The following is a 27,770-nucleotide window of genomic DNA, read 5'->3' on the forward strand; positions in this document are numbered from 1 at the left end:
CTATATAATTGACTGACTGACTGGCTGGCTGGCTGGCTGGCTGGCTGGCTGGCTGGCTGGCTGGCTGGCTGGCTGGCTGACAGTCTAACTGACTGACTGGCTGGCTGGCTGGCTGACTGGCTGGCTGACAGTCTGACTGACTGGCTGACTGTCTAACTGACTGACTCGCTGGCTGGCTGGCCGGCTGACAGTCTAACTGACTGACTGACTGGCTGGCTGGCTGACAGTCTAACTGACTGACTGACTGACTGACTGGCTGGCTGGCTGGCTGGCTGACAGTCTGACTGACTGGCTGACAGTCTAACTGACTGACTGACTGGCTGGCTGGCTGGCTGACAGTCTAACTGACTGACTGACTGGCTGGCTGGCTGGCTGGCTGGCTGGCTGACTGGCTGACTGACTGGCAGGAGATTCAGAGAAGAGAAACTGTGTTCAAATCAGCCATGCTCTAATCACATTACATGCAGGCCCATTTCACTCGTTCCCATAGCTTTGTGGTTAAGGATTAATATGCCGTGGTCCCGGGGCGTTCAACTGACAGGCTGTGTGTGTGTGTGTGTGTGTGTGTGTGTGTGTGTGTGTGTGTGTGTGTGTGTGTGTGTGTGTGTGTGTGTGTGTGCGTGTGCGTGTAAGCCTTAGGGCACATCTTTACTGTGATTAAGCCATATCTGTTCTTTGTCAGAATTACACAGTACACAGCTTATACTGTAGCAAATCATTCTGTCTTCAATGACATGGCCAGCAGGCCTAAACTAGCCAACACATACATACCACGTACTGTATAACTCACTCCCATATTATCTTCCCACACTTACCCTTTCTCTAGAAAACTGCTGAAGCATGCATAAAGTCCACTTGAAAGTGTCAGTTCTAACATCACATGCTCTATATTAGCATTTCCCAACTCCGGTCCTCCAGTACCCCCAACAGCACACAGTTTTGTTGTAGCCCCAGACAAACACACCTGATTCAACTTGTCAACTAATCATCAAGCCCTCAATGACTTGAATCAGGTGTGTTCATCTGGGGCTACAACAAAACTGTGTGCTGTTGGGGGTACTGGAGGACCGAAGTTGGGACCCCCTGCATTATATGCACAGATGTTCCACTAGTACAGTACCTATGAGAGGTAGGGAGAATATGTGTGGACTGGCTCTAAATGACCCTCATTGTTTGCTGTAGCGTCCATATTTTTAGAAGACACACAGATTTTCTCATAAAGTATTCACTGTTTTTACACAGAAAAACATATTTTGTGGTGATAAAGTTTAGTGAGGGTTCATATGAGTTATATGAGTGTAACTGGGAGGTTTTCTGTTTCCCTCCCTGTGGTGGTGTAGTCATACTGAGATATGTGAATGTTTGTGTAGACTGTGTAGTAGTGTATTGTGAGTGTGTGTGTGGAGTGTGTGGTAGTGTATTGTGAGTGAGTGATAGTGTATTGTGAGTGTGTGCGTAGAGTGTGTGTGTGTAGAGTGTGTGGTAGTGTATTGTGAGTGAGTGTGTGGTAGTGTATTGTGAGTGTGTGTGTGGAGTGTGTGGTAGTGTATTGTGAGTGTGTGTGTGGAGTGTGTGGTAGTGTATTTTGAGTGTGTGTGTGTAGAGTGTGTGGTAGTGTTGTGAGTGTGTGTGGTAGTGTATTGTCAGTGTGTGCGTAGAGTGTGAGTGTGTGTAGTGTGTGGTAGTGTATTGTGAGTGTGTGTGGTAGTGTATTGTGAGTGTGTGGTAGTGTATTGTGAATGTGTGTGTGTGTGTGTGTGTGTGTAGAGTGTGTGGTAGTGTATTATGAGTGTGTGTGGTAGTGTATGGTGTAGAGGGTGTGGTAGTGTATTGTGAGTGTGTGTATGTAGAGTGTGCGGTAGTGTATTGTCAGTGTGTGTGGTAGTGTATTGTGAGTGTGTGGTAGTGTATTGTGAATGTGTGTGTGTGTGTGTGTGTGTGTAGAGTGTGTGGTAGTGTATTATGAGTGTGTGTGGTAGTGTATTGTGAGTGTGTGGTAGTGTATTGTGAATGTGTGTGTGTGTGTAGAGTGTGTGGTAGTGTATTGCGAGTGTGTGTGTAGTGTATTGTGAGTGTGTGTAGTGTGTGTGATATTGTATTGTGAATGTGTGGTAGTGTATGTGTAGTGTATTGTGAGTGTGTGTGGTAGTGTATTGTGAGTGTGTGTAGTGTGTGTGGTAGTGTATTGTGAGTGTGTGTAGAGTGTGATATTGTATTGTGAATGTGTGTGGTAGTGTATTGTGAGTGTGTGTAGTGTGTGTGGAAGTGTATTGTGAGTGTGTGTAGTGTGTGTGGTAGTGTATTGTGAGTGTGTGTAGAGTGTGATATTGTATTGTGAATGTGTGTGGTAGTGTATTGTGAGTGTGTGTAGAGTGTGATATTGTATTGTGAATGTGTGTGGTATTGTATTGTGAGTGTGTGTAGAGTGTGATATTGTATTGTGAATGTGTGTGGTAGTGTATTGTGAGTGTGTGTAGTGTGTGTGGTAGTGTATTGTGAGTGTGTGTAGTGTGTGTGGTAGTGTATTGTGAGTGTGTGTAGTGTGTGTGGTAGTGTATTGTGAGTGTGTGTAGTGTGTGTGGTAGTGTATTGTGAGTGTGTGTAGAGTGTGATATTGTATTGTGAATGTGTGTGGTAGTGTATTGTGAGTGTGTGTAGTGTGTGTGGTAGTGTATTGTGAGTGTGTGTAGTGTGTGTGGTAGTGTATTGTGAGTGTGTGTAGTGTGTGTGGTAGTGTATTGTGAGTGTGTGTAGAGTGTGATATTGTATTGTGAATGTGTGTGGTAGTGTATTGTGAGTGTGTGTAGTGTGTGTGGTAGTGTATTGTGAGTGTGTGTGTAGAGTGTGATATTGTATTGTGAATGTGTGTGTAGAGTGTGATATTGTATTGTGAATGTGTGTGTAGAGTGTGATATTGTATTGTGAATGTGTGTGGTAGTGTATTGTGAATGTGTGTGTTGTGTTCTTCATTGATGGAATGTAACTTCCCCTTACAGGAGCTGGTGAGTCATTCAACTGACCGACCTGATAGACAGCAGCTGAAGGAGGCGTTGGAGGCCATGCAGGTGTGTGTGTCACAGGAGGCTGCTGAGGGAGGACGGTTCATAATAATGTCTGGAACAGAGAAAATGGAATAGCATCAAACACCTGCAAACCAAGTGTTTGATGTATTTGATACCATTCCACAATTCTGCTCCTGTCATGACCATGAGCCACTTCTCCCCAATTAAGGTGCCACCAACCTCGTGTGTGTGTGTGTGTGTGTGTGTGTGTGTGTCTGTGTGTCTGTGTGTGTCTGTGTGTGTGTGTGTTTTTCTGTGTGTGTGTGTGTGTTTCTGTTTGTGTGTGTGTGTGTATATATCTGTGTGTGTGTGTTTTTGTTTAACTATCCTTGTGGGTACCAGAAGTCCTCACAAGGATAGTAAAACAGAAAAATTTGGACAAGTGGGTCCCCATGAGGACACATGCTATTTTAATCTTAAGGGTTAGGTTTAGGGTAAGGGGTTACTACGGTTAGGTTTAGGATTAGGAGTTAGGGTTAGGTATCGTTTTAGGCTTAGTTTTAGGATTAAGTGTGTGTGTGCATGCTTTCTTTAGGTTATTCCAGGTATGATCATCAACCATTGTGACATTTTTCTATTCATTCAAAAGGGCTGCTTGTGTGCATAGCTATACACTGTATTATAGCTTTAATTCAGCTGCCAGGATATAATAGATGTTATTCCGATATACTGGTTTAAATACGATGTGTCTCTGAAGGACTTGGCTATGTACATCAATGAAGTGAAGAGAGACAACGAGACCTTGAAGAAGATTAGTGAATTCCAGAACTCCATCGAGAACCTTGTAAGTAACTTGATTGTTGTAAACAACAGCAATTTTCTACAATCAGCACTGATGTTTCAATCAATAATGAGTGTTGACCCTTTGTACGTTGTCCTGTTGGCGATTTAAATCAAATCATATTTTAAATCAAATTTTATTTGTCACGTGGTTCATAAACAACATGTGTAGACTTAACAGTGAAATGCTTGTTTACAGGCCTTTCCCAACAATTTAGAGAGAACGAAATATTAGAATATAGATATAGAAATACACAATGAGTAACGACAACTTGGCAATATACACAGGGTACCAGTACAGAGTGGATGTGCAGGGATACGAGGTGATTGAGGTAGATATGTACATATACCTAGGAATAAAGGGACAGATAATGAACAGTAGCAGCAGTGTCTGTGATGAGTCAAAACAGTTTGTGCAAAAAGGGTGAATGCAGATAGTCTGAGTAGCTATTTAGTTAACTATTTAACTAAGTATGTATCAGTCTTATGGCTTGGGTGTAGAAGCTGTTCAGGGTCCTGTTGGTTCCAGACTTGGTGCATCGGTGCTGCTTTCCGTGTGGAATCAGAGAGAACAGTCTATGACTTGGGTTACAGTCTATGACACTTTATTGAGATTGACAAATATATTTGAATATTTATTGAGCAACAGAGAGTGATTGCCCATCCCGCTGGCCCCGACACACTCCTCCCCAATTTCGTGATATCCAATTCGTAGTTACAGTCTTGTCCCATTGCCACAACTCCCGTGCGGACTCGGGAGAGTTGAAGGTCAAGAGCCTCAGAAACACGACCCCGCCAAGGCGCACTGCTTCTTGACACACTGCTCGCATAACCAGTGAAGCCAGGTGCACCAATGTGTCGGAGGAAACACTGAATAAATGGTGACCGTGTCAGTGTGCATTCGCCCGGCCTGCCACAGAAGTCGCTAGAGCGTGATGGGACAAGGATATCTTGGCCGACCAAACCCTCCCCTAACCCGGACGACACTGGGACAACTGTTCCGTCTCATGGGTCTTCCGGTAGCGGCTGGCAGCGACACAGCCCAGGATCAAACCTGTATCTGTAGTGACGCCTCAAGCACTGCAGTGCCATAGACCATTGTGCCACTCGGGAGGCCTATGTGCAGATAGTTAAAGTACAAAAGGGAAAATAAATAAACATAAATATAGGTTGTGTTTACAGTGGTGTTTGTTTACAATATGTCTCTCTCTCTCTGTCTCTCTCTCTCTGTCTATCTCTCTCTTTCTCTCTCTCAATCTCTCCACTGTCTCTCTCTCAATCTCTCCTCTCTCTGTCTCTCTCTCTGTCTCTCTCTCAATCTCTCCTCTCTCTGTCTCTCTCTCTGTCTCTCTCTCAATCTCTCCTCTCTCTGTCTCTCTCTTTCTCTCTCTCTCTGTCTCTCTCTCTGTCTATCTCTCTCTGTCTCTCTTTCTCTCTCTCAATCTCTCCTCTCTCTGTCTGTCTCTGTCTCTCTCTCAATCTCTCCTCTCTCTGCTTGCTCATCCCTCACTTCCACTTGTCGCACTCATCTGCAATTATCATGTTTTTCATATATAATTTATTCTTCCAGAGTGTGAGCAGAGAATCTTTTTAAGTCTCAACGAATCCCAAACTCAAATGTGCCGTACAAGGCAGTGTTTAGTCTAACAGCAGACGTCTTTTATTGGCCTTGATACGTGCTTTAGATGAAGCCTCAGAGACGCCACAGGCTGCTATTTTAGATGTACTGACTGTCTTGTCTGTCTGTCTGTCCTGCACGTATGCTCATTGTATCACTGACATGAAATCATTGGTGTAGCCAACGCAGCCTGAAGGGGGCCGTACAGACACTGGTGAAAGAGTCATGAATGTCATAATGTTATGGTAGCAGAATAAAATGATGACTCACATTTCCCATTTTGACATCTTGACGTTTAATATATCATAAATCAGTTCAGTACCTCGGTCGATGGCAAAATGTATTCATTGAGATTCCACTAGGTTAGATGAATAATTCATACAATTGCGTAAAGTAGACAACAATGTGCTGTTCTTAACCTTCTGTTAGTACCACCACTCATATTCATCACTGAAATAAACAGCATTGCTACATCTGTTTTTAGACACCTAAATGAATGATATCTATCCAATGATTCGTCAAGAATGTAACTTCCCGATGCTTCATGAGCATTTGTCATACCCCATCATAACCAAAATATCTGCGTGTTTTACTCCTTTGTTTGTAAACAAGGTATATGTAAATAAACACTGTATAACCTCAAAACATGGTTAAAACTATAATTTTGATATCATGGACTGTCATTCCTTATATCTATAGCTTTGTCTATGATTTTGAGAGTGGTTCCATTTTTCAAGCCCCAACCAGCAGCTGTTTAACAAAACAGTGGCAGGGTGCCCGCTTTTTAATTGTTTCGAACTGCAGATTCCAGCTTTAATCCAGGCATGTGTATATGTGACCCAAGCAGCAGGTCAAACTGGAGGAGTATGGCAGACCAAAGATAGATGGCGAGCTCAAGGTGTCCTCCATAGTCAACCGAACAAAGCAGGACCGGTGAGTAGTCTAGCTTCACTATCAAATTCAGACCTACTGAATGTGTGCTCTGTGATTAACAGCCTTTTTTACACATGAGTTCAGAACTCTAACTGATGTTCTACGGTTCCCTGTCCAAGGTACATATTCCTGTTTGATAAAGTGGTCATTGTGTGCAAGCGGAAAGGCTACAGCTATGAACTGAAAGAGATCATTGAGCTGCAGTCATACAAAATGTCTGACGACCCCATGAACAACAGAGACGTGAAGAAGGTAGGCAGCAGCCTTGAGCTGCGATTTCTCTGAACACCCCGCTGAAGAGACACACTCAGTCCAGGTTCTGCAATGTCTTAGCAATCATTACAAATGGTGTCCTTGAGGTAGAACTGCGGTGACGGTCACTTTAGATAAGCAAGCTCATTGGTAATGCATTGAAGTGTCAGATCTGTGTGCGCTGTGCCGGCCTGTGCTCTGCAGAACATGCAAATGCAATGAAGGTCATTTACAATACAGGCCGTGTGCATCTTCCACCAATCTAACCATTGTTTTGAATCTGCATGTGTGGTCGTGTGCATGTGTAACTGGGTCTTCTCTGGTGTGTTTTTCTTTGCATGCTTACCAGTCCAGTGGAAAAATGGTAAGCTGAAGCAACCCTTAACTCATCTTCTCATAGCAGCGTGTGTGTGTGTGTGTGTGTGTGTGTGTGTGTGTGTGTGTGTGTGTGTGTTGTGTTGGGTGTCATGCTATGATTGCATGTGCACCCACTGGCTAAGTGATTCTCTTAACTTTTTGTCAGATGCATTGCCATGAGTGAACACTGTCTCTTGGTTAGCTCCAAAGGGAATGTGTAGGCTATAGAAAGTGCAATTTGTTAGTATACATGATTTTGGGGGGGAATTTGTCACAATCCTCCTCATCTCTCCCCCACTACTCTCTCCATCTACCTCCATATTTCTTTCTCTCGACCGTCCTTTCTTCATTCTCTCTCTCTCTCTGCAGTGGTCCTATGGCTTCTACCTGATTCACCTGCAAGGCAAGCAGGGCTTTCAGTTCTTCTGTAAAACAGAGGACACCAAGAGGAAATGGATGGAGCAGTTTGAGATGGCCATGTGGGTACAGTAGTAGGCCTATAGAAGCAGCATGCAGCCGAGTGGATCTTTCAGACTAATCAGATCCATTTCATTAACACTCACTATGTATCATGTATGTTTCCTCCAATCCCAAAGGTCAAACATCAAGCCGGAGAAAGCCACGGCCAATCAGCACAACTTCCAGATGCACACGTTTGAGAAGAACACCAACTGCCGAGCTTGCAAGATGCTGCTGAGGTGAGACTTGGCACCAGCCGCAGGGCCTTATCATGCACTTAGTTGACAGCACTGTTTTCTAAAGGGATGTTAGTGGTACTTACTGACGCTACACACTTACTTTGATATTCAGTCTGTTGAGCTTGCCAGCCTGTCTAAACTCCCTGAATGACAAATCACTCAGCCTTTGAGTCTTTTTGATTTGACTGACAGCTAGAACACCCACGGAAACACTCTAAAAGCCAACCATTACAGTAGGCCTGCATCTAAGTTGACAATGTGAGTGCAGCTCCAGCGCTATGCTGTGCACTCTTCTGACTTCTACTACAGTGGCTGTCTACACTCTACACTCCATGCAATGTATTGACCCAAAAACGACATAGTAGCAACGCTGACCTAAATTCCCACCCCGTGCTGTGGAAGGGACCAGTGTGCTGCTACCTCTAGCTGCTAACTGCTAATTTCATCAGTAGCCCCAGTGTTTTAGTCTGATGTATGGTGTTGGCTATTGGACATGACAGCGTATACACTGCAGAGCATACAGTATTTTACATAACGTAGAACGTAATCCACTTGATTGTGTGGCCTGAAAAAGAGTGGAACGCTTACGGTGGATGTAGTACATTGAATTTATGGCTATTTTAGCGGGAGCTTTTATTCACGGTGACAGTCAGTTAACACAAATAGACAGTGTTTGGCCACCCAGGAACCAAACCTGAAGCTTTTGGAACAGTAGTGTACAGAGCATTCGGAAAGTATTCAGAACCTTTGACCTCTTCCACATTTTGTTATATTACAGCCGTATTCTAAAATGCATTCAATGATTAGTTTTTTTTCGTCAATCTACACACAATACCCCATAATGTCAAAGCAAATTGATTAACACCCTCCCGTCCCCTGTCCCCAGAAATACCTAATTTACATAAGTATTCAACCCATATTCTATGAGACTCAAAATTGAGTTCAGGTGCATCCTGTTTTCATTGATCATCCTTCAGATGTTTCTACAAATTGACTGGACTTCACCTGTGGTAAATTCAATTGATTGGAAAGGATTTGGAAAGGCACACACCTGTCTATATAAGGTCCAACATTTGACACTACATGTCAGAGCAGTTTCTCTGTGGAAATAGGAGAACCTTCCAGAAGGACAATCATCTCTGCAGCACTCCACCAATCAGGCCTTTATGGTAGAGTGGCCAGACGGAAGCAACTCCTCAGTAAAGGGCACATGACGACCTACTTGGAGTTTGCCAAAAGGCATCTAAAGACTCTCAGACCATTAGAAACATGGTGATGGCAGCACCATGCTGTGGAGATGTCTTTCAGCGGCAGGGACTGGGAGACTCGTCAGGATCGAGGGAAGTATGAACAGAGCAAAGTACAGAGAGAACCTTGATGAAAACCTGCTCCAGAGCGCTCAGGACCTCAGACTGGGGTGAAGGTTCACCTTCCAACAGGACAACAACCCTAAGCACACAGCCAAGACAAAAACGCAGGAGTGGCTTCGGGAAGTCTCAGAATGTCCTTGAGTAGCCGAACCAGAGCCCGGACTTGAACCCGATCAAACATCTCTGGAGAGACCTGAAAATAGCTGTGCAGCGACACTCCCCATCCTAACTGACAGAGCTTGAGAGGATCTGCAGAGAACAATGGGAGAACCTCCCCAAATACAGGTGTGCCAAATTTGTAGCGTCATACCCAAGAAGACTTGAGGCTGTAATCACTGCCAAAGGTGCTTCAACAAAGTGCTGAGTAAAGGGTCTGAATACTTGTAAATGTACCTCAGTAACAATGGCGCGGAGAAGAAGGCTGGCATTTTACGTGTCCCCAACCGATTGTGTTTTTTTGTTTGATTGCGTTGTTTGTAACTTATGTTTTTACTTATTTTATACATATTGGTGATTACTTCCGGCGCCGACAGAGATGGCCGCCTCGCTTCGCGTTCCTAGGAAACTATGCAGTTTTTTGTTTTTTTACGTGTTATTTCTTACATTAGTACCCCAGGTCATCTTAGGTTTCATTACATACAGTCGAGAAGAACTACTGAATATAAGATCAGCATCAACTCACCATCAGTACGACCAAGAATATGTTTTTCGCGACGCGGATCCTGTGTTCTGCCTTACAAACAGGACAACGGAGTGGATCCTATGCAGCGACCCAAAAAAACGACTCCGAAAGAGAGGGAAACGAGGCGGTCTTCTGGTCAGACTCCGGAGACGGGCACAGCGCGCACCACTCCCTAGCATTCTTCTTGCCAATGTCCAGTCTCTTGACAACAAGGTTGATGAAATCCGAGCAAGGGTAGCATTCCAGAGGGACATCAGAGACTGTAACGTTCTTTGCTTCACGGAAACGTGGCTTACTGGAGAGACGCAATCCGAAGCGGTGCAGCCAACAGGTTTCTCCACGCATCGCGCAGACAGGAAAAAACATCTTTCTGGTAAAAAGAGGGGCGGGGGCGTATGCCTTATGACTAACGTGACATGGTGCGATGAAAGAAACATACAGGAACTCAAATCCTTCTGTTCACCTGATTTAGAATTCCTCACAATCAAATGTAGACCGCATTATCTACCAAGAGAATTCTCTTCGATTATAATCACAGCCGTATATATCCCCCCCCAAGCAGACACATCGATGGCTCTGAACGAACTTTATTTAACTCTCTGCAAACTGGAAACAATTTATCCGGAGGCTGCATTCATTGTAGCTGGGGATTTTAACAAGGCTAATCTGAAAACAAGACTCCCCAAATTTTATCAGCATATCGATTGCGCAACCAGGGGAGGAAAGACCTTGGACCATTGTTACTCTAACTTCCGCGACGCATATAAGGCCCTGCCCCGCCCCCCTTTCGGAAAAGCTGACCACGACTCCATTTTGTTGATCCCTGCCTACAGACAGAAACTAAAACAAGAGGCTCCCACGCTGAGGTCTGTCCAACGCTGGTCCGACCAAGCTGACTCCACACTCCAAGACTGCTTCCATCACGTGGACTGGGAGATGTTTCGTATTGCGTCAGATAACAACATTGACGAATACGCTGATTCGGTGTGCGAGTTCATTAGAACGTGCGTTGAAGATGTCGTTCCCATAGCAACGATTAAAACATTCCCTAACCAGAAACCGTGGATTGATGGCAGCATTCGTGTGAAACTGAAAGCGCGAACCACTGCTTTTAATCAGGGCAAGGTGTCTGGTAACATGACCGAATACAAACAGTGCAGCTATTCCCTCCGCAAGGCTATCAAACAAGCTAAGCGCCAGTACAGAGACAAAGTAGAATCTCAATTCAACGGCTCAGACACAAGAGGCATGTGGCAGGGTCTACAGTCAATCACGGACTACAGGAAGAAACCCAGCCCAGTCACGGACCAGGATGTCTTGCTCCCAGGCAGACTAAATAACTTTTTTGCCCGCTTTGAGGACAATACAGTGCCACTGACACGGCCTGCAACGAAAACATGCGGTCTCTCCTTCACTGCAGCCGAGGTGAGTAAGACATTTAAACGTGTTAACCCTCGCAAGGCTGCAGGCCCAGATGGCATCCCCAGCCGCGCCCTCAGAGCATGCGCAGACCAGCTGGCCGGTGTGTTTACGGACATATTCAATCAATCCCTATACCAGTCTGCTGTTCCCACATGCTTCAAGAGGGCCACCATTGTTCCTGTTCCCAAGAAAGCTAAGGTAACTGAGCTAAATGACTACCGCCCCGTAGCACTCACATCCGTCATCATGAAGTGCTTTGAGAGACTAGTCAAGGACCATATCACCTCCACCCTACCTGACACCCTAGACCCACTCCAATTTGCTTACCGCCCAAATAGGTCCACAGACGATGCAATCTCAACCACACTGCACACTGCCCTAACCCATCTGGACAAGAGGAATACCTATGTGAGAATGCTGTTCATCGACTACAGCTCAGCATTCAACACCATAGTACCCTCCAAGCTCGTCATCAAGCTCGAGTCCCTGGGTCTCGACCCCGCCCTGTGCAACTGGGTACTGGACTTCCTGACGGGCCGCCCCCAGGTGGTGAGGGTAGGCAACAACATCTCCTCCCCGCTGATCCTCAACACTGGGGCCCCACAAGGTTGCGTTCTGAGCCCTCTCCTGTACTCCCTGTTCACCCACGACTGCGTGGCCACGCACGCCTCCAACTCAATCATCAAGTTTGCGGACGACACAACAGTGGTAGGCTTGATTACCAACAACGATGAGACGGCCTACAGGGAGGAGGTGAGGGCCCTCGGAGTGTGGTGTCAGGAAAACAACCTCACACTCAACGTCAACAAAACTAAGGAGATGATTGTGGACTTCAGGAAACAGCAGAGGGAACACCCCCCTATCCACATCGATGGCACAGTAGTGGAGAGGGTAGCAAGTTTTAAGTTCCTCGGCATACACATCACAGACAAACTGAATTGGTCCACTCACACAGACAGCATCGTGAAGAAGGCGCAGCAGCGCCTCTTCAACCTCAGGAGGCTGAAGAAATTCGGCTTGTCACCAAAAGCACTCACAAACTTCTACAGATGCACAATCGAGAGCATCCTGGCGGGCTGTATCACCGCCTGGTATGGCAACTGCACCGCCCTCAACCGTAAGGCTCTCCAGAGGGTAGTGAGGTCTGCACAACGCATCACCGGGGGCAAACTACCTGCCCTCCAGGACACCTACACCACCCGATGTCACAGGAAGGCCATAAAGATCATCAAGGACATCAACCACCCGAGCCACTGCCTGTTCACCCCGCTATCATCCAGAAGGCGAGGTCAGTACAGGTGCATCAAAGCTGGGACCGAGAGACTGAAAAACAGCTTCTATCTCAAGGCCATCAGACTGTTAAACAGCCACCACTAACACTGAGTGGCTGCTGCCAACACACTGACACTGACTCAACTCCAGCCACTTTAATAATGGGAATTGATGGGAAATGATGTAAATATATCACTAGCCACTTTAAACAATGCTACCTTATATAAATGTTACTTACCCTACATTATTCATCTCATACGCATACGTATATACTGTACTCTATATCATCGACGGTATCCTTATGTAATACATGTATCACTAGCCACTTTATACTATACTATGCCACTTTGTTTACATACTCATCTCATTGTACATACTGTACCCGATACCATCTACTGTATCTTGCCTATGCTGCTCTGTACCATCACTCATTCATATATCCTTATGTACATATTCTTTATCCCCTTACACTGTGTACAAGACAGTAGTTTTGGAATTGTTAGTTAGATTACTTGTTATTACTGCATTGTCGGAACTAGAAGCACAAGCATTTCGCTACACTCGCATTAACATCTGCTAACCATGTGTATGTGACAAATAAAATTTGATTTGATTTGATTTGATTTGCTACCGTCTCTTATGACTGAAAATAACGTCTGAACATCAGGACTGCGATTACTTACCACGGAGTGGCAGAATCCTTTTTTTCCTTTAACGAGTCTGATGAGCCCGACTCAAATGATATACTGCTTTCTCGGGAACAGGCCCAGATCCCCGTGATTTGCGTGAAGAGGAGACAGAGAAAAAGGGGCCAGAGGGCGGGCGGCCTTCTGAGAATTCGTAGGCGATCGAATAAACCCCCACTTCCTTCCATTCTGCTAGCAAACATACATTCTTTGGAGAATAAAATTGATGACCTACGCGGAAGATTAAACTACAAACCGGACATTCAAAATGGTAATATCTTATGCTTCACGGAGTCGTGACTGAACGACGACACTATCAACATACAGCTGGCTGGTTATACGCTGTACCGGCAGGATAGAACAGCGGCGTCTGTTAAGACAAGGGCCGGCGGATTATGTATTTTTGTAAATAACAGCTGGTGCACAATATCTAAGGAAGTCTCGAGTTATTGCTCGTCTGAGGTAGAGTATCTCATGATAAGCTGTAGACCACACTATCTACCTAGAGAGTTTTCATCTGTATTTTTCATAGCTGTTTACACTGACAGACTGAGGCTGGCACTAAAACAGCATTGATTGAGCTGTATTCTGCCATAAGCAAACAAGAAAACACTCATCCAGCGGTGGTGCTCCTAGTGGCCGGGGACTTTAATGCAGGGAAACTTAAATCTGTTTTACCAAATTTCTATCAGTATGTTAAATGTGCAACCAGAGGGGGAAAAACTCTGGACCACCTTTACTCCACACACAGAGATGCATACACAGCTCTCCCTCGCCCTCCATTTGGCAAATATGATCATAATTCTATCCTCCTGATTCCTGCTTACGAGCAAAAATTAAAGCAGGAAGCACCAGTGATTAGATCAATAAAAAGTGGTCAGATGAAGCAGATGCTAAGCTACAGGACTGTTTTGCTAGTACAGACTGGAATATGTTCTGGGATTCCACATCAGTCATTGGCTTCATCAATAAGTGCATCGATGACGTCGTCCCCATGGTGATCGTACGTACATACACCAACCAGAAGCCATGGATTACAGGCAACATCCGCACTGAGCTAAAGGCTAGAGCTGCTGCTTTCAAGGAGCGGGACTCTAATCCAGAAGCTTATAAGAAATCCCGCTTTGCCCTCCGACGAACCATCAAACAGGCAAAGCGTCAATACATGACTAGATCGAATCGTACTACACAGGCTCTGACACTCGTCGGATGTGGCAGGGCTTGCAAACCATTACAGACTACAAAGGGAAGCACAGCCGAGAGCTGCCCACTGACATGAGCCTACCAGACGAGCTAAACTACTTCTATGCTCGCTTCGAGGCAAATAACACTGAAACATGCATGAGAGCACCAGCTGTTCCGGAAGAGTGTGTGATCACGCTCTCCGCAGCCGATGCGAATAAGACTTTTAAACAGGTCATCATTTACAAGGCTGCGGGGCTAGACGGATTACCAGGACATGTACTGCGAGCATGCGCGGACCAACTGGCAGGTGTCTTCACTGATATTTTCAACCTCTCCCTGTCCGAGTCTGTAATACCAACATGTTTTAAGCAGACCACCATGGTGCCTGTGCCCAAGAACACTATGGTAACCTGCCTAAATGTCTACTGACCCGTAGCACGCATGTGTGTAGCCATGAAGTGCTTTGAAAGGCTGGTCATGGCTGACATCAACACCATTATCCCAGAAACCCTAGACCCACTCCAATTTGCATACCTCCCCAACAGATCCACAGATTATGCAATCTTTATTGTACTCCACACTGGCCTTTCCCATTTGGACAAAAGGAACACCTATGTGAGAATGCTATTCATTGACTACAGCTCAGCGATCAACACCATTGTGCCCTCAAAGCTCATCAATAATTCTAAGGACCCTGGGACTAAACACCTCCCTCTGCAACTGGATCCTGGACTTCATGACAGGCCGCCCCCAGGTGGTAAGGGTAGGTAACAACACATCCGCCACGCTCATCCTCAACACAGGGGCACCAGGGGTGCGTGCTCAGTCTCCTCCTGTACTCCCTGTTCACTCATGACTGCACGGCCAGTCACGACTCCAACACCATCATTAAGTTTGCCGATGACACAACAGTGGTGGGCCTGATCACTGACAGCAATGAAACAGCCTTTAGGGAGGAGGTCAGAGACCTGGCCGTGTGGTGCCAGGATAACAACCTATCCCTCAACGTGATCAAGACAAAGTAGATGATTGTGGACTACAGGAAAAAGAGGACAGAGTATGCTCCCATTCTCATCGATGGGGCTGCAGTGGAGCAGGTTGAGAGCTTCAAGTTCCTTGGTGTCCACATCACCAACAAACTAACTTGGTCCAAGCACACCAAGACAGTTGTGAAAAGGGCACGACAAGACCTATTCCCCCTCAGGAGTCTGAAAAGATTTGGCATGGGTCCTCAGATCCTCAAAAGGTTCTACAGCTGCACCATCGAGAGCATGGTTGCATCACTGCCTGGTATGGCAACTGCTCAGCCTCCTACCGCAAGGCACTGCAGAGGGTAGTGCGAACGGCCCAGTACATCACTGGGGCCAAGCTTCCTGCCATCCAGGACCTCTATACTAAGCGGTGTCAGAGGAAAGCCGCAAAAATTGTCAAAGACTCTAGCCACCCTAGTCATAGACTGTTCTCTCTGCTACCACACGGCAAGCAGTACCGGAGCACCAAGTCTAGGTCCAAGAGGCTTCTTAACAGCCTCTAACCCCAAGCCATAAGACTCCTGAACACCTAATCGAATGGCTACCCAGACTATTTGTTTTCCCCTCTTTTACACCGCTGCTACCTGTACTCAACTAACCGGTGCCCCTGCACATTGACTCTGTATCAGTACCTCCCTGTATATAGTCTCGCTATTGTTATTTCACTGCTGCTCTTTAAATACTTGTTACTTTTATTCCTTATTCTTATCCATATTTTTTTTAACTACATTGTTGGTTAGGGGCTCGGAAGTAAGCATTTCACTGTAAGGTCTACTGTTGTTGTATTCGGCGCATGTGACTAATACAATTTGATTTGATTTGAAATGTGATATTTCAGTTTTTTATAACTTAGCGAAAATGTATAAAAACCTGTTTTTGCTTTATCTATATGGTGTATTGTGTGTAGATTGAAGAGGGGGAAAAGACAATGTAATCAATTTTAGAATAAGGCTGTAACGTAACAAAATGTTGGAAAAGTCAAGGGGTCTAAATACTTTCCAAATGCACAGCATCCCATATGGTGCATGTTGTACAGTATATTCTATTTAGAGTGGTGTTTAGATAAAGACAGGTCCTAGCTGGTCAAGAATGATCCTGTGCATGATTGGCTTGTCAGTGTCTGTCTTTTCCTCACCCCTGACCCCCCCCCCCCCCCCCACTGTCTGTGTCTCCAGGGGGATCTTCTACCAGGGGTACTACTGTTCCCGCTGTGGGACTGGAGCTCATAAAGAGTGTCTAGAGTGCATCACCATCTGCAAAATCAGTAGGTTTACTTTACACTCAACTCCAGTACTATACATTACAGTGGAACTACACAGGTATAAGAGTAACTTCATGTGAAGTGTTACTGACAAGTCTCCCTCGATAGACTGTCCAATGGGACATTAATAAATACTGAGTTGTAACATTTTGTTGACCGACTGCTCTTCCTCATCCTTTCTCTTTCTCTCTCCTTTTTTTCAGATCCACTCGACACGGTGAGTGCCCCCCCCCCGCTCCTTAGACATTCACCTTTCGAAAAATGCAATCTAATGTATCATGAGGAAGTTCTCATATTGTTTTTTTATTTTTTATAAATGATTGATACATCTGTTTGGTTGTGTAGCATCATAACGCTATAACTCCACTGTGGAGCTCCCTTATCTTGACCCTGTTATGTGCTGATCCTTCCTTTTTCAGGACCTTGGACTACCGTCATCAGGTAGGAATGCTGTGTATACAGGAATTCACACAGCACAGTGTAATGTTACTCAGTCAGAAATCAAAACAATGTACAGCAGACTTCGATAAAGATTGCTCTCAAGCGGTCAAACTAATTTGAAGTTGTTTGGAAGGTGGATTAGAGCTACAGCTCTCTGCTTCCATCTAGTGGAAGACTAAAATGCAAGCGCCGATTGAGTAGACTAATACAAGCGATGGAAGTGTTGAGATGTATATGGAGAATTCTGTATAGTCTTCATAGCCCATTGGAAGAGTGTTTAGTTTATCTTACAGAATGCATTTGATCCTGACTTCAGGCCCTAAGATGGTGGCAGTAAGGAACTATCATGGGACGCCTGTTCCTCCGGGGAAGACTCCACTCTCCTTTCAGACAGGGGACTTCATCGAGCTGCTGAAGGGGGAACCTGACACCACCTGGTGGGAGGTAAAATCACTCCCTCCCCCCTATAAATAGTGACTATAGGTTATCACCTAACATTCATATCATTATCCTATATCCATCCATAGCAGCAGAGTTGTTGTATATCAACACCTAGTGTCTCTCTCCCAGGGAAAGCTTATCCAAACCCAGAAGAGTGGCTTCTTTCCTAACAACTGTGTAAAGCCTTGTTTGGATCCCAAGGTAAAATACCCCTCAAACATACACATTAATTCACTCACTAATGATTTTACTCTATTTATGAACTCTCTAATGCTGATTTTGTTGTTGTCACCACAGCCTTTGTTCCAGTCCTTCCCCAGCCGGCAGCCCTCAAGGGAAACAGACTACTATGGATACCCCTGGTATGACCCTTCACCTTGGATACATCATACATGTCCTCATTTTGAAATGATGATTCAGTGTAGTTTGAAAGTACTATCTTCTTATTTCTCTGCAGTAAATAAATTGTATTACTGTGGTATTATGTTAGGACAGTGCATTACTATGTTAAGACAGTGTATTACTACATTAAGACAGTGTTTTACTTTGTTAAGACAGTGTATTACTTTGTTAGACAATGTATTAATTTGTTAAGACAGTGTATTACTATGTTAAGACAGTGTATTACTATGTTAAGACAGGATATTACTATGTTAAGACAGGATATTACTATGTTAAGACAGTGTATTACTATGTTAAGACAGTGTATTACTATGTTAAGACAGGATATTACTATGTTAAGACAGTGTATTACTATGTTAAGACAGGATATTACTATGCTAGGACGGTGTATTACCATGCTAGGACGGTGTATTACTCAATGTCCCGTCAGGTTTGCTGGCAACATGGAGCGGACACAGGCTGACAACCTGTTAAAGTCCCACAGCAGTGGAACATACCTGATCAGAGAGAGGACTGCTGAGGCAGAGAGGTTCGCCATCAGCATCAAGTGAGTGTTGTTTACCATTTGCCCTAGGAAAGGTAAATAACCTTCTTTGTATCTCTAACACTACCAAACCTCCATTCCTTTGCATACTTTATAGTGCAAGTCACTTTATTGAATGACTCAATCTTTGTAGTGTACAGTTGTGGCCAAAAGTTTTGAGAATTACACAAATATTAATTTTCACAAAGTCTGCTGCTTCAGTGTCTTTAGATATTTTTGTCAGATGTTACTATGGAATACTGAAGTATAATTACAAGCATTTCATAAGTGTCAAAGGCTTTTATTGACAATTACATGAAGTTGATGCAAAGAGTCAATATTTGCAGTGTTGACCCTTCTTTTTCAAGACCTCTGTAATCCGCCCTGGCATGCTGTCAATTAACTTCTGGGCCACATCCTGACTGATGGCAGCCCATTCTTGCATAATCAATGCTTGGAGTTTGTCAGAATTTGTGGGATTTTGTTTGTCCACCCGCCTCTTGAGGATTGACCACAAGTTCTCAATGGGATTAAGGTCTGGGGAGTTTCCTGGCCATGGACCCACAATATCGATGTTTTGTTCCTAGAGCCACTTAGTTATCACTTTTGCCTTATGGCAAGGTGCTCCATCATGCTGGAAAAGGCATTGTTCGTCACCAAACTTTTCCTGGATGGTTGGGAGAAGTTGCTCTCGGTGGATGTGTTGGTACCATTCTTTATTCATGGCTGTGTTCTTAGGCAAAATTGTGAGTGAGCCCACTCCCTTGGCTGAGAAGCAACCCCACACATGAATGGTCTCGGGATGCTTTACTGTTGACATGACACAGGACTGATGGTAGAGCTCACCTTGTCTTCTCCGGACAAGTTTTTTTCCCGGATGCCCCAAACAATCGGAACGGGGATTCATCAGAGAAAATGACTTTACCCCAGTCCTCAGCAGTCCAATCCCTGTACCTTTTACAGAATATCAGTCTGTTCCTGATGTTTTTCCTTTTCTTTACTGCCCTTCTTGACATCAGGCCATCCTCCAAAAGTCTTCGCCTCACTGTGCGTCACACCTGCCTGCTGCCATTCCTGGGCAAGCTTTGTACTGGTGATGCCCCAATCCCGCAGCTGAATCAACTTTAGGAGACGGTCCTGGCGCTTGCTGGACTTTCTTGGGCGCCCTGAAGCCTTCTTCACAACAATTGAACCGCTCTCCTTGAAGTTCCGATAAATGGTTGATTTAGGTGCAATCTTACTGGCAGCAATATCCTTGCCTGTGAAGCCCTTTTTCGGCAAAGCAATGATGACGACACGTGTTTCCTTGCAGGTAACCATGGTTGACAGAGGAATAACAATGATTCCAAGCACCACCCTCCTTTTGAAGCTTCCAGTCTGTTATACAAACTCAACCAGCATGACAGAGTGATCTCCAGTCTTGTCCTCGTCAACACTCACACCTGTGTTAACGAGAGAATCACTGACATGATGTCAGCTGGTCCTTTTGTGGCAGGGCTGAAATGCAGTGGAAATGTTTTTTGGGGAATCAGTTCATTTGCATGGCAAAGAGGGACTTTGGAATTAATTGCAATTCATCTGGTCACTCAATCATACAAACTGAGGCAGCAGACTTTGTGAAAAATAATATTTGTGTCCTTCTCAATACTTTTGGCCACCACTGTACATTGCCAGGAAGTTGTCATACAGTTTGGGATTCCTTTAGAGGTAGCGTTCCCTATCCTGTGATTCCTCTCTAGTCACTGCAGTACTTTTGTTTCCGACAGGTTCAATGAGGAAGTGAAGCACATTAAAGTCATTGAGAAAGACAGCTGGATCCACATCACTGAGGCTAAGAAGTTTGAGAGTCTACTGGTAATATAGCTTTCATCAATCAGTCACATAATGTCCCCTTACTACTTCTAATGCTTATATGATTAATGAAGGACCCTATTGCTTCTTCCTCTTGTGTTTTGTCTGACAGGAGTTGGTGGAGTACTATCAGTCTCATTCGCTGAAGGAGAGTTTCAAGCTGCTAGACACAACTTTACGATATCCCTACAAATCTAAAGAACGGGGGCCGGCGTCGCGGGCCAGCACCCGCTCTCCAGGTGAGCCCATCCCTGGTGAGCCTTCTTCCTCCCTCTTCCTCTACTCTCTGACAATACAGACATCCCTATTCAGAGTTAGTGCATGCATTCTTACAGAGTGTGCAGGGCTATGGGCACAGAATTAACTGACAGAGACAGGCTGCCGGTTTGTTTCTCCTCCCGCCCCTCTCCTCCCAGAACAGGAGACACCAAGCCAGGCCAGTCATCCTGCAGGGCTCGGTCCCTCCCAGAGTCACCACTTCCCCTGACCTAACCAACCCGCCAAAGAGAGAGTGAGGGGGGAAGGCTGGGCTGGGGCTCCTGGCAGCTGTCTCAGGCCCTGAGCTGGCTGGCTGGCCAGCTGAATAGGCTCTGTTGAACACTCTCCATCATTAGATGTGTAATAAATGATTTGGCTCTGCTCTCTGCTCTGGCCAGCCTCCCACATAGTCTTTCTCCCTCTCCAGCCAGGTCCATCTGGCACAAACAACACATTTTTCTCCCTCCATTTTTCTGGTCAGTGTGTGGAAATGGATGGAGAGATGAATGGGAGCGTGTATGTGTCGTGTGTGTGTGTGTGTGTGTGTGTGTGTGTGTGTATGTGTGTGATTTAGAGGTGTTGGAAGGGGTGTGCTTCAGGGCAGAGAATAGGGGCTGGCTGGCCAGGAGCAGGATTCAGCGCCTCTGGTGTCTTGGACATTTGTCAAGGTTGTTTTTTTTAGTGTGTGAGGCATGGGTATAAAATGGAGTATTGTTTTTCTCCCTCTTGATTTAGGCTATTTTTTTCCCATGGGGACTATCTGTCCAAAGCCCGGTGTGTTAGCTGGCCAGAGATCAAGGTGGCCATTGCACGCTCCCTAATGAATTTCCTTTCTCTCTCTCTCTTTCTCTTTCTTGTTCTCTCTTCCACTGCCTGTCTCAGCAGCCATTGGCGCTTCCTACAACTTCTCCTTCCTCAGTCCTCAGGGTCTAAACTTCTCCTCTCAGAGCTCAGCCCCCTTCTGGTCAGGTACTCTCTCCTCCCTTTTCTTCAGCTCTTGTTCTTCTTCCCTCTTCCCTCTAGCAAGCCACCTCTCCTCTCGTTTCACATCCCTTTTCATCCCGTACTCTTTCATAGCTGCTGTCATAGGTTCTCATCTCTGTTGTCATGTGTCATCACTGTGCATTACATTGTTTGGAGCATATAGGATGTGCGACTTTATCTTTATGTGTCATCACTGTGCCATCATTGAGTAGAGCATTGAATGAACTGGTTTCATTAGAAAGTCAAATTGAATCAAGGTGCAGAATCCATCTCCTCTGTATCACTCATGCACCATCCTCTCCTCCAACCCTAATCTCCACTACTGTCTGTTAATGTTGTGCACTCTCCCACAATCTTTATCTGTGGGCCACCAATGTGTCTGGTCTCTCTGCACTGTTATCCCACGGACTCGCTCTGATGTCATTGCTGCAGTATTCACGCCGAGGGTGGTCAGCACAGCGGTGGCCAGGTACAACTTTGCAGCACGGGACATGAGAGAGCTGTCACTCAGAGAAGGGGACATCGTCAAGATCTACAGCAAGATTGGAGGAGACCAGGGCTGGTGGAAGGGAGAGGCCAATGACAGGGTGAGAGAGAACGAATATAGGAGGGGCTTAAGAGATGATATTCATGATATTACAATGTTCTTACTATAGCAATTGCTGTGTAATTACACATGTATGAGAGAGTCTTAATGTACAGGGTTTCCACCAAGGGAAGTCTACAATGTTGTCTAATCTAGCATTTGCCTCACTGAAATCTAGAAGGCTTTTCTTTCGGCTACAGTATTAGATTTTTGCCAAGTTTCTGATCTCATTGTTGACATTTCAGATTGGCTGGTTTCCCTCAACGTACGTTGACGAAGAAGGAGTTCAGTGAGGCTCTGATGTCACCACGGCCCCAGTCCAATCACATCACACCTCGCTCCACAGTCCTCAGAGAGGACTAGTTGGTTTCCAGGGAAACACCATGTGGAATACTTTTTGCTGGATACTGATTTTGCAGTGAACAACGTTTCTACTCCGGTTTTCTTCCTACTTGTATGCATCGGCTTTGCTTATGTTGTTTTTTTGTAAGATCTTGTCCTGTTTGATCTCTGTGAGGAAGTCTGTCTGCCTCTTGTTGTTCTGAAGAGGCTGACGTGGACTGTGAAAAATTGTAGAGAGGCCCAACACACAGTACATACAGATACTGGGAACCTATAGTTTTATTACATAGATAGACTCCTCCTTTGTTGCAGGTCTATGGGAGGGGCTAATATAATGTATAGATAATTTATTTAACAGAGATCCTAACAATTATTGTGTGTTGTTGAGATTAGCAACACAGCAGACGAAAAGAAAAAGAACAAAACACAGGTTTGTGTCTTTTTGCTGGAAGATTTTGCCTTAGTTGTCATGGTGATGCCTTGAAGGCTTACAGGAGAGAGGGAAGGAGAAATGGCCTTGCACACACACACACACACACACACACACACACACACACTCACACTTGCCCTTGCCTTTGAAGTGTGGTCAATGCTCACAGGATTCGCCAGCTTTCAGTCGAGCTCTACCCATCCATCCTCTACTACAGAGTGGACTATGGATGGAGAAGAAGAGAGAAGGGGGCGATGGACCATTTGGGATTGCTCCAGTCATCAACACTCTATGTGACTGGTGCAAGAAGGGAGTTAGTTCATTAATTCGTCCCCCTTGCCGACTGAAGATAGACAGTGGCCCTCAGAAACATTGCACTGGAGTCGGGGAATTAACGGTTCCTGTCGCAGCCAAAAAACACAGCGACCCACTGAAAGGTGTAATGTTAGGTAGAATGGGTGTACAGATAGAAGGTTCACATCAGTCTCAGCACTTTACGTCTGTGGGATCTCCTCACAATCAACAGGATGCAAAAAGGGAAACTTTAAGTCAGTCCAACACCCACTTAATGCACTGAAAATCTATCTTGGTGTTCAATGTTTTTGTTGTTTTTAATTTAGTTTTATTTTGAACAAGACCACATTTACCTGCTGGAAACTGGACCAACCTGAATTATTTTAAAGCCAAATGCAACCTCTTTTTATTAATGTCCGCATGAACTTTAACCTAGATATTTGTGTTATCAGTTTGTTTGTACCTTGCCTTATTTTACAAATGGACACATGGTACTGGGACTTTAGCAAGTTTACAATTTAAATCAAATTTTGTTGCTTTGGTGACTGGCGAAGTAATATGGCAGCTCCATGAATTACGCAGAATCAAAAAGTCAACATCATACTATGAGGATCTACCTGAACATAATATGAAGGTGTCACAATATGGACATATTGTACACAGTCATACATTTTCTAGCTCAGAGAGAAAACAGTGCAGCTACACTGGATCATTGACTGAATGACCACATCCATTTAATTAGAAGATAGAGATACAGATGGCTGCCATATTCCCTGGTCCCATCCCAGATCAGTTGCCAAGTAGGCTACCCACAATAATCTACTGACCAGAAGGATTCAAACAATGATGTTGGCTGACAAACTAAGACTGATGTGGTGGAAGAGGAAAGAGTACTGTAAGTTTCTGACAATATGTGACAGTGTGCATTCCAAAGGCCCACTACTCCCAAATACAACTCCTGCCATCTAGGATTGAAGGAGTTCATTTTGAGGGGAGTACTTGTTAGCTATGGGGGGGGGGGGGGGGGGGAATTACTTAGTCACTGTTTGTGTAGTGGAGAAACCCCATTGCATGTGGTAATAGATATTTCATCTCCTGTCAGTACATCTTCAAAAAATTACTTAATCGTGTACATTTTTTGGAACGGTCGAGTATTTCCAAAATGAGGTCTATCATGAAATAAATATTTCTCTTTTTGCCTAAATTTGATGTTTCTGTTATATGAGCTAAATAATCTTTTATTGTTATTTTTTTTTAACAAAGCCTTGTCAAATACCTAATACAGTACCTAATATGTCCAGATGTCATTTGGAACTTTGAGAAGTCAGAGGGAAATGTGATGGCTTATAGGCGCCATCTTGTGGACGTCTGATGACACAACAACATGAGGAGCAGCTGTTAGCATATTGAACGTGAGAATACAACATCTGGGCTGGCTACGCATGACTAGTTTGCCCCACTTCTTCAGGTGGTAAGTCTGTACACTGTTTCACATGGCCTATTTAATGACCTTGGATGACGAATGAAGTAGTTTTTTTACACTCCCATGTAATGCAGTGTGTGTGTCACTTAGTAGCTTCGATGACTGATTACAGAGTAGGGACGTTTATGTGTGCCACGCACACACGCACACACACGCACACACACACACATAATAAAGTGCTGCTATAAGGACAAAATGTTAAAGTATTAAACTAGTGCACATTTCCAGAAAATGACGAGCTTAACACAGTTACAAACTGATTTCAGACTTCAGGACTCTGATAGGTTGATATTCTGATGCCTGCACTGCACAGTAAAGGATTTCATCATTGACGACAGTGAGTGAGTGAGGGACTGACGACAGTGATTGAGTGAGTGACTAACTGACTGACGACAGTGACTGACTGACTGACTGACTGACGACAGTGACTGACTGACGACAGTGACTGACTGACGACAGTGAGTGACTGACTGACTGACTTGAGTGAGTGACTGACTGAATGACTGACAACAGTGAGTGACTGACTGACTGACGACAGTGACTGACTGACGACAGTGAGTGACTGACTGACTGACGACAGTGACTGACTGACGACAGTGAGTGACTGACTGACTGACTTGAGTGAGTGAGTGAGTGACTGACTGACGACATTCAATGAGAGACTGACTGACTGACGACAGTCAGTGAGTGAGAGACTGACTGACGACAGTGGGTGACTGACTGAGTGAGTACCTACTTCAAATGAAATCCGGAGTTCACGAACATTGCGAAACGGCGGAACTCCAAAATGTTTTAAAGAAATACAATAAGAATCCCCTTATTTTGGCTGGGCAGTCTAGTACATTTCGGCAGTTACGCCTTCATAATTGATTCTGCACCTCTCGTTCCCCATAGAGTTGAACACCTCACACAAGCTCTCAGAGTGATTGCTGATCAACAACTCCCCCGTCACACTGTCTGATGGATCACAAGGTTTGAAGATCAGCAATGAACAGATACATTTTTCACTGCATGTTCAGTCAGTTTAGACACATTTCTATAAAAAAAGAGCTCTACTGCTCTATTTACCATGAAACCAGTAGAGGTCAGACTTACTCTGCGTGGCTGTGGATGGGACCTTCTCTCTCTCTCTCTCTCTCTCTCTCTCTCTCTCACACACACACATATACATATATATATATATATATATATATATATATATATATATATATATATATATATATATATGCATAGTTGAGGGGAGAGGACCCCTGGGAGAATTTACAGTTCAGGGAGACAGCCATCTCCACCCAGCATTTAGACACCGATGGATGCATTTCGACTCATTGACTCATTTCGTCTCTGTCACAGTTTGATACAACTGAATGAATAAAAGGTACAGTGCATATTTCTACCTTAACATTAGAAAATAAATACCTCTGTAATATTTTATTTGCGGTAACTATGACGTATTTACTAAATAAAGCCAAGGTCAGTAGCTACACTTCCTGGGGTACAGCAAAATTAATGCATTTATATCATTTTAAAAACTTCACAATACATTCACAACATATTAAGTGTGTGCCCTCAGGCCCCTACTCTACTACCTACAACACAAAATCCCTTGTGTACTTGTGTGTGTGGTATTGTGTGTGTGTGTATGCATGTGTCTGTGCCTACATTTGTGTTGCTTCACGGTCCCCGCACTACCCTCTGTAGCGCTTTACGGTCAGATGCCGAGCAGTTGTCATACCAGGTAGTGATGCAACCGGTCAGGATGCTCTCGATGGTGCAGCTGTAAAACTTTTTGAGGATCTGAGGACCCATGGCAAATCTTTTCAATCTCTTGAGGGGGAAAAGGTGTTGTCGTGCTCTCTTCACAACTGTCTTAGTGTGTTTGGACCATGATAGTTCGTTTGGGGATGTAGACACCATGGAACTTGAAACTCTCGACCTGCTCCACTACAGCCCCTTCAATGTTAATGCCTGTTTGGCCCCCATTAGTAGTCCACGATCAGCTTCTTTGTCTTGATCACATTGAGGGAGAGGTTGTTGTCCTGGCACCACATGGCCAGGTCTCTGACCTCCTACATATAGGCTGTCTCATTGTTGTCGATGATGAGGCCTACCACTGTTGTCGTTAGCAAACATAATGATGGTGTTGGAGTTGTGTTTGGCCACGCAGTCATGGGTGAACAGGGAATACAGGAGGGGACTAAGTACACACCCCTGAGGGGCCCCAGTGATGAGGATCCCACCTGATGGCGGCCCATCAGGAAGTCCAGGATCCAGTTGCAGAGGGAGGTGTTTAGTCCCAGGGTCCTTAGCTTAGTGATGAGCTTCGTAGGCACTATGGTGTTGAACGCTGAGCTGTAGTCAATGAACAGCATTCTCACATAGGTGTTCCTTTTGTCCAGGTGGGAAAGGGCAGTGTGGAGTGCAATTGAGATTGCGTCAGCTGTGAATATGTTGGTACGGTATGCGAATTGGAATGGGTCTACGGTATCCGGGAGAATGCTGTTGATGTAAGCCATGACCAACCTTTCAAAGCACTTCAAAGCTACTGAAGTGAGTGCTACAGGGCAGTAATCATTTAGGTAGGTCACCTTTGCTTCCTTGGGCACAGAGACTATGGTGGTCTGCTTGAAACATGTTGGTATTACAGACTCAGTGAAGACACTTGCCAGTTTGTCCGTGGATGCTTTGAGTACACGTCCTGGTAATCCATCTGGCCTGCGGCTTTGTGAATGTTGACCTGTTTAAAGGTTTTGCTCACATCCGCTACTGAGAGCGTTATCACACAGTTGTCCAGAACAGCTGGTGCTCTCGTGCATGCTTCAGTGTTGCTTGCCTCGAAGCGAGCTTAAAAGGCATTTAGCTCGTGTCTGGTAGGCTCGTGTGACAGGGCAGCTCGCGTCTGGTTCTCTCTTGGTAGTCTGTAATAGTTTTCAAGCCCTGCCACATCTGACAAGAGTCAGAGCTGGTGTAGTAGGATTCAATCTTAATCTTGTATTGATGCTTTGCTTGTTTGATGGTTCTTAGGGCATAGCGGGATTTCTTATAAGTGTCCGGATTAGTGTCCCGCTCCTTGAAAGTGGTAGCTCTAGCCTTTAGCTCGATGCAGATGTTGCCTGTCATCCATGGCTT

At 44.9% G+C, this 27,770-nt stretch overlaps 1 protein-coding gene across 18 annotated transcripts in view; it reads left to right on the forward strand.

Moving 5' to 3' along the window:
- The window catches only part of LOC110509866 (guanine nucleotide exchange factor VAV2), a 258,012-nt gene extending 233,647 nt beyond the window's left edge, over nt 1-24,365 (forward strand). For 2 of the 18 annotated variants that reach the window (XR_002471495.2, XR_002471498.2), the window contains 18 exons: nt 2,997-3,065; nt 3,760-3,846; nt 6,305-6,393; nt 6,513-6,645; nt 6,995-7,009; nt 7,372-7,481; nt 7,599-7,700; nt 16,524-16,612; nt 16,813-16,826; nt 17,029-17,050; nt 17,367-17,494; nt 17,621-17,692; nt 17,789-17,853; nt 18,324-18,440; nt 20,183-20,270; nt 20,380-20,521; nt 21,408-22,096; nt 22,341-24,365. Coding sequence is in view for 9 of the 18 variants with exons in the window: in XM_021591037.2 (XP_021446712.1) it covers nt 2,997-3,065; nt 3,760-3,846; nt 6,305-6,393; nt 6,513-6,645; nt 6,995-7,009; nt 7,372-7,481; nt 7,599-7,700; nt 16,524-16,612; nt 16,813-16,826; nt 17,029-17,050; nt 17,367-17,494; nt 17,621-17,692; nt 17,789-17,853; nt 18,324-18,440; nt 20,183-20,270; nt 20,380-20,521; nt 21,408-21,494; nt 21,942-22,096; nt 22,341-22,388 (1,632 nt within the window). In the remaining 9 variants the exon portion in view is untranslated. The remainder of the gene's footprint in view (nt 1-2,996; nt 3,066-3,759; nt 3,847-6,304; nt 6,394-6,512; nt 6,646-6,994; nt 7,010-7,371; nt 7,482-7,598; nt 7,701-16,523; nt 16,613-16,812; nt 16,827-17,028; nt 17,051-17,366; nt 17,495-17,620; nt 17,693-17,788; nt 17,854-18,323; nt 18,441-20,182; nt 20,271-20,379; nt 20,522-21,407; nt 22,097-22,340) is intronic. The other 16 variants (XR_002471502.2, XR_002471503.2, XM_021591037.2 and 13 more) reach the window with 15 other exon arrangements.
- Nucleotides 24,366-27,770: the final 3,405 nt, after the last annotated feature.

The sequence above is a fragment of the Oncorhynchus mykiss genome, chromosome Y (genome assembly GCF_013265735.2).
Source record: "Oncorhynchus mykiss isolate Arlee chromosome Y, USDA_OmykA_1.1, whole genome shotgun sequence".
Lineage (NCBI taxonomy): Eukaryota > Metazoa > Chordata > Actinopteri > Salmoniformes > Salmonidae > Oncorhynchus > Oncorhynchus mykiss.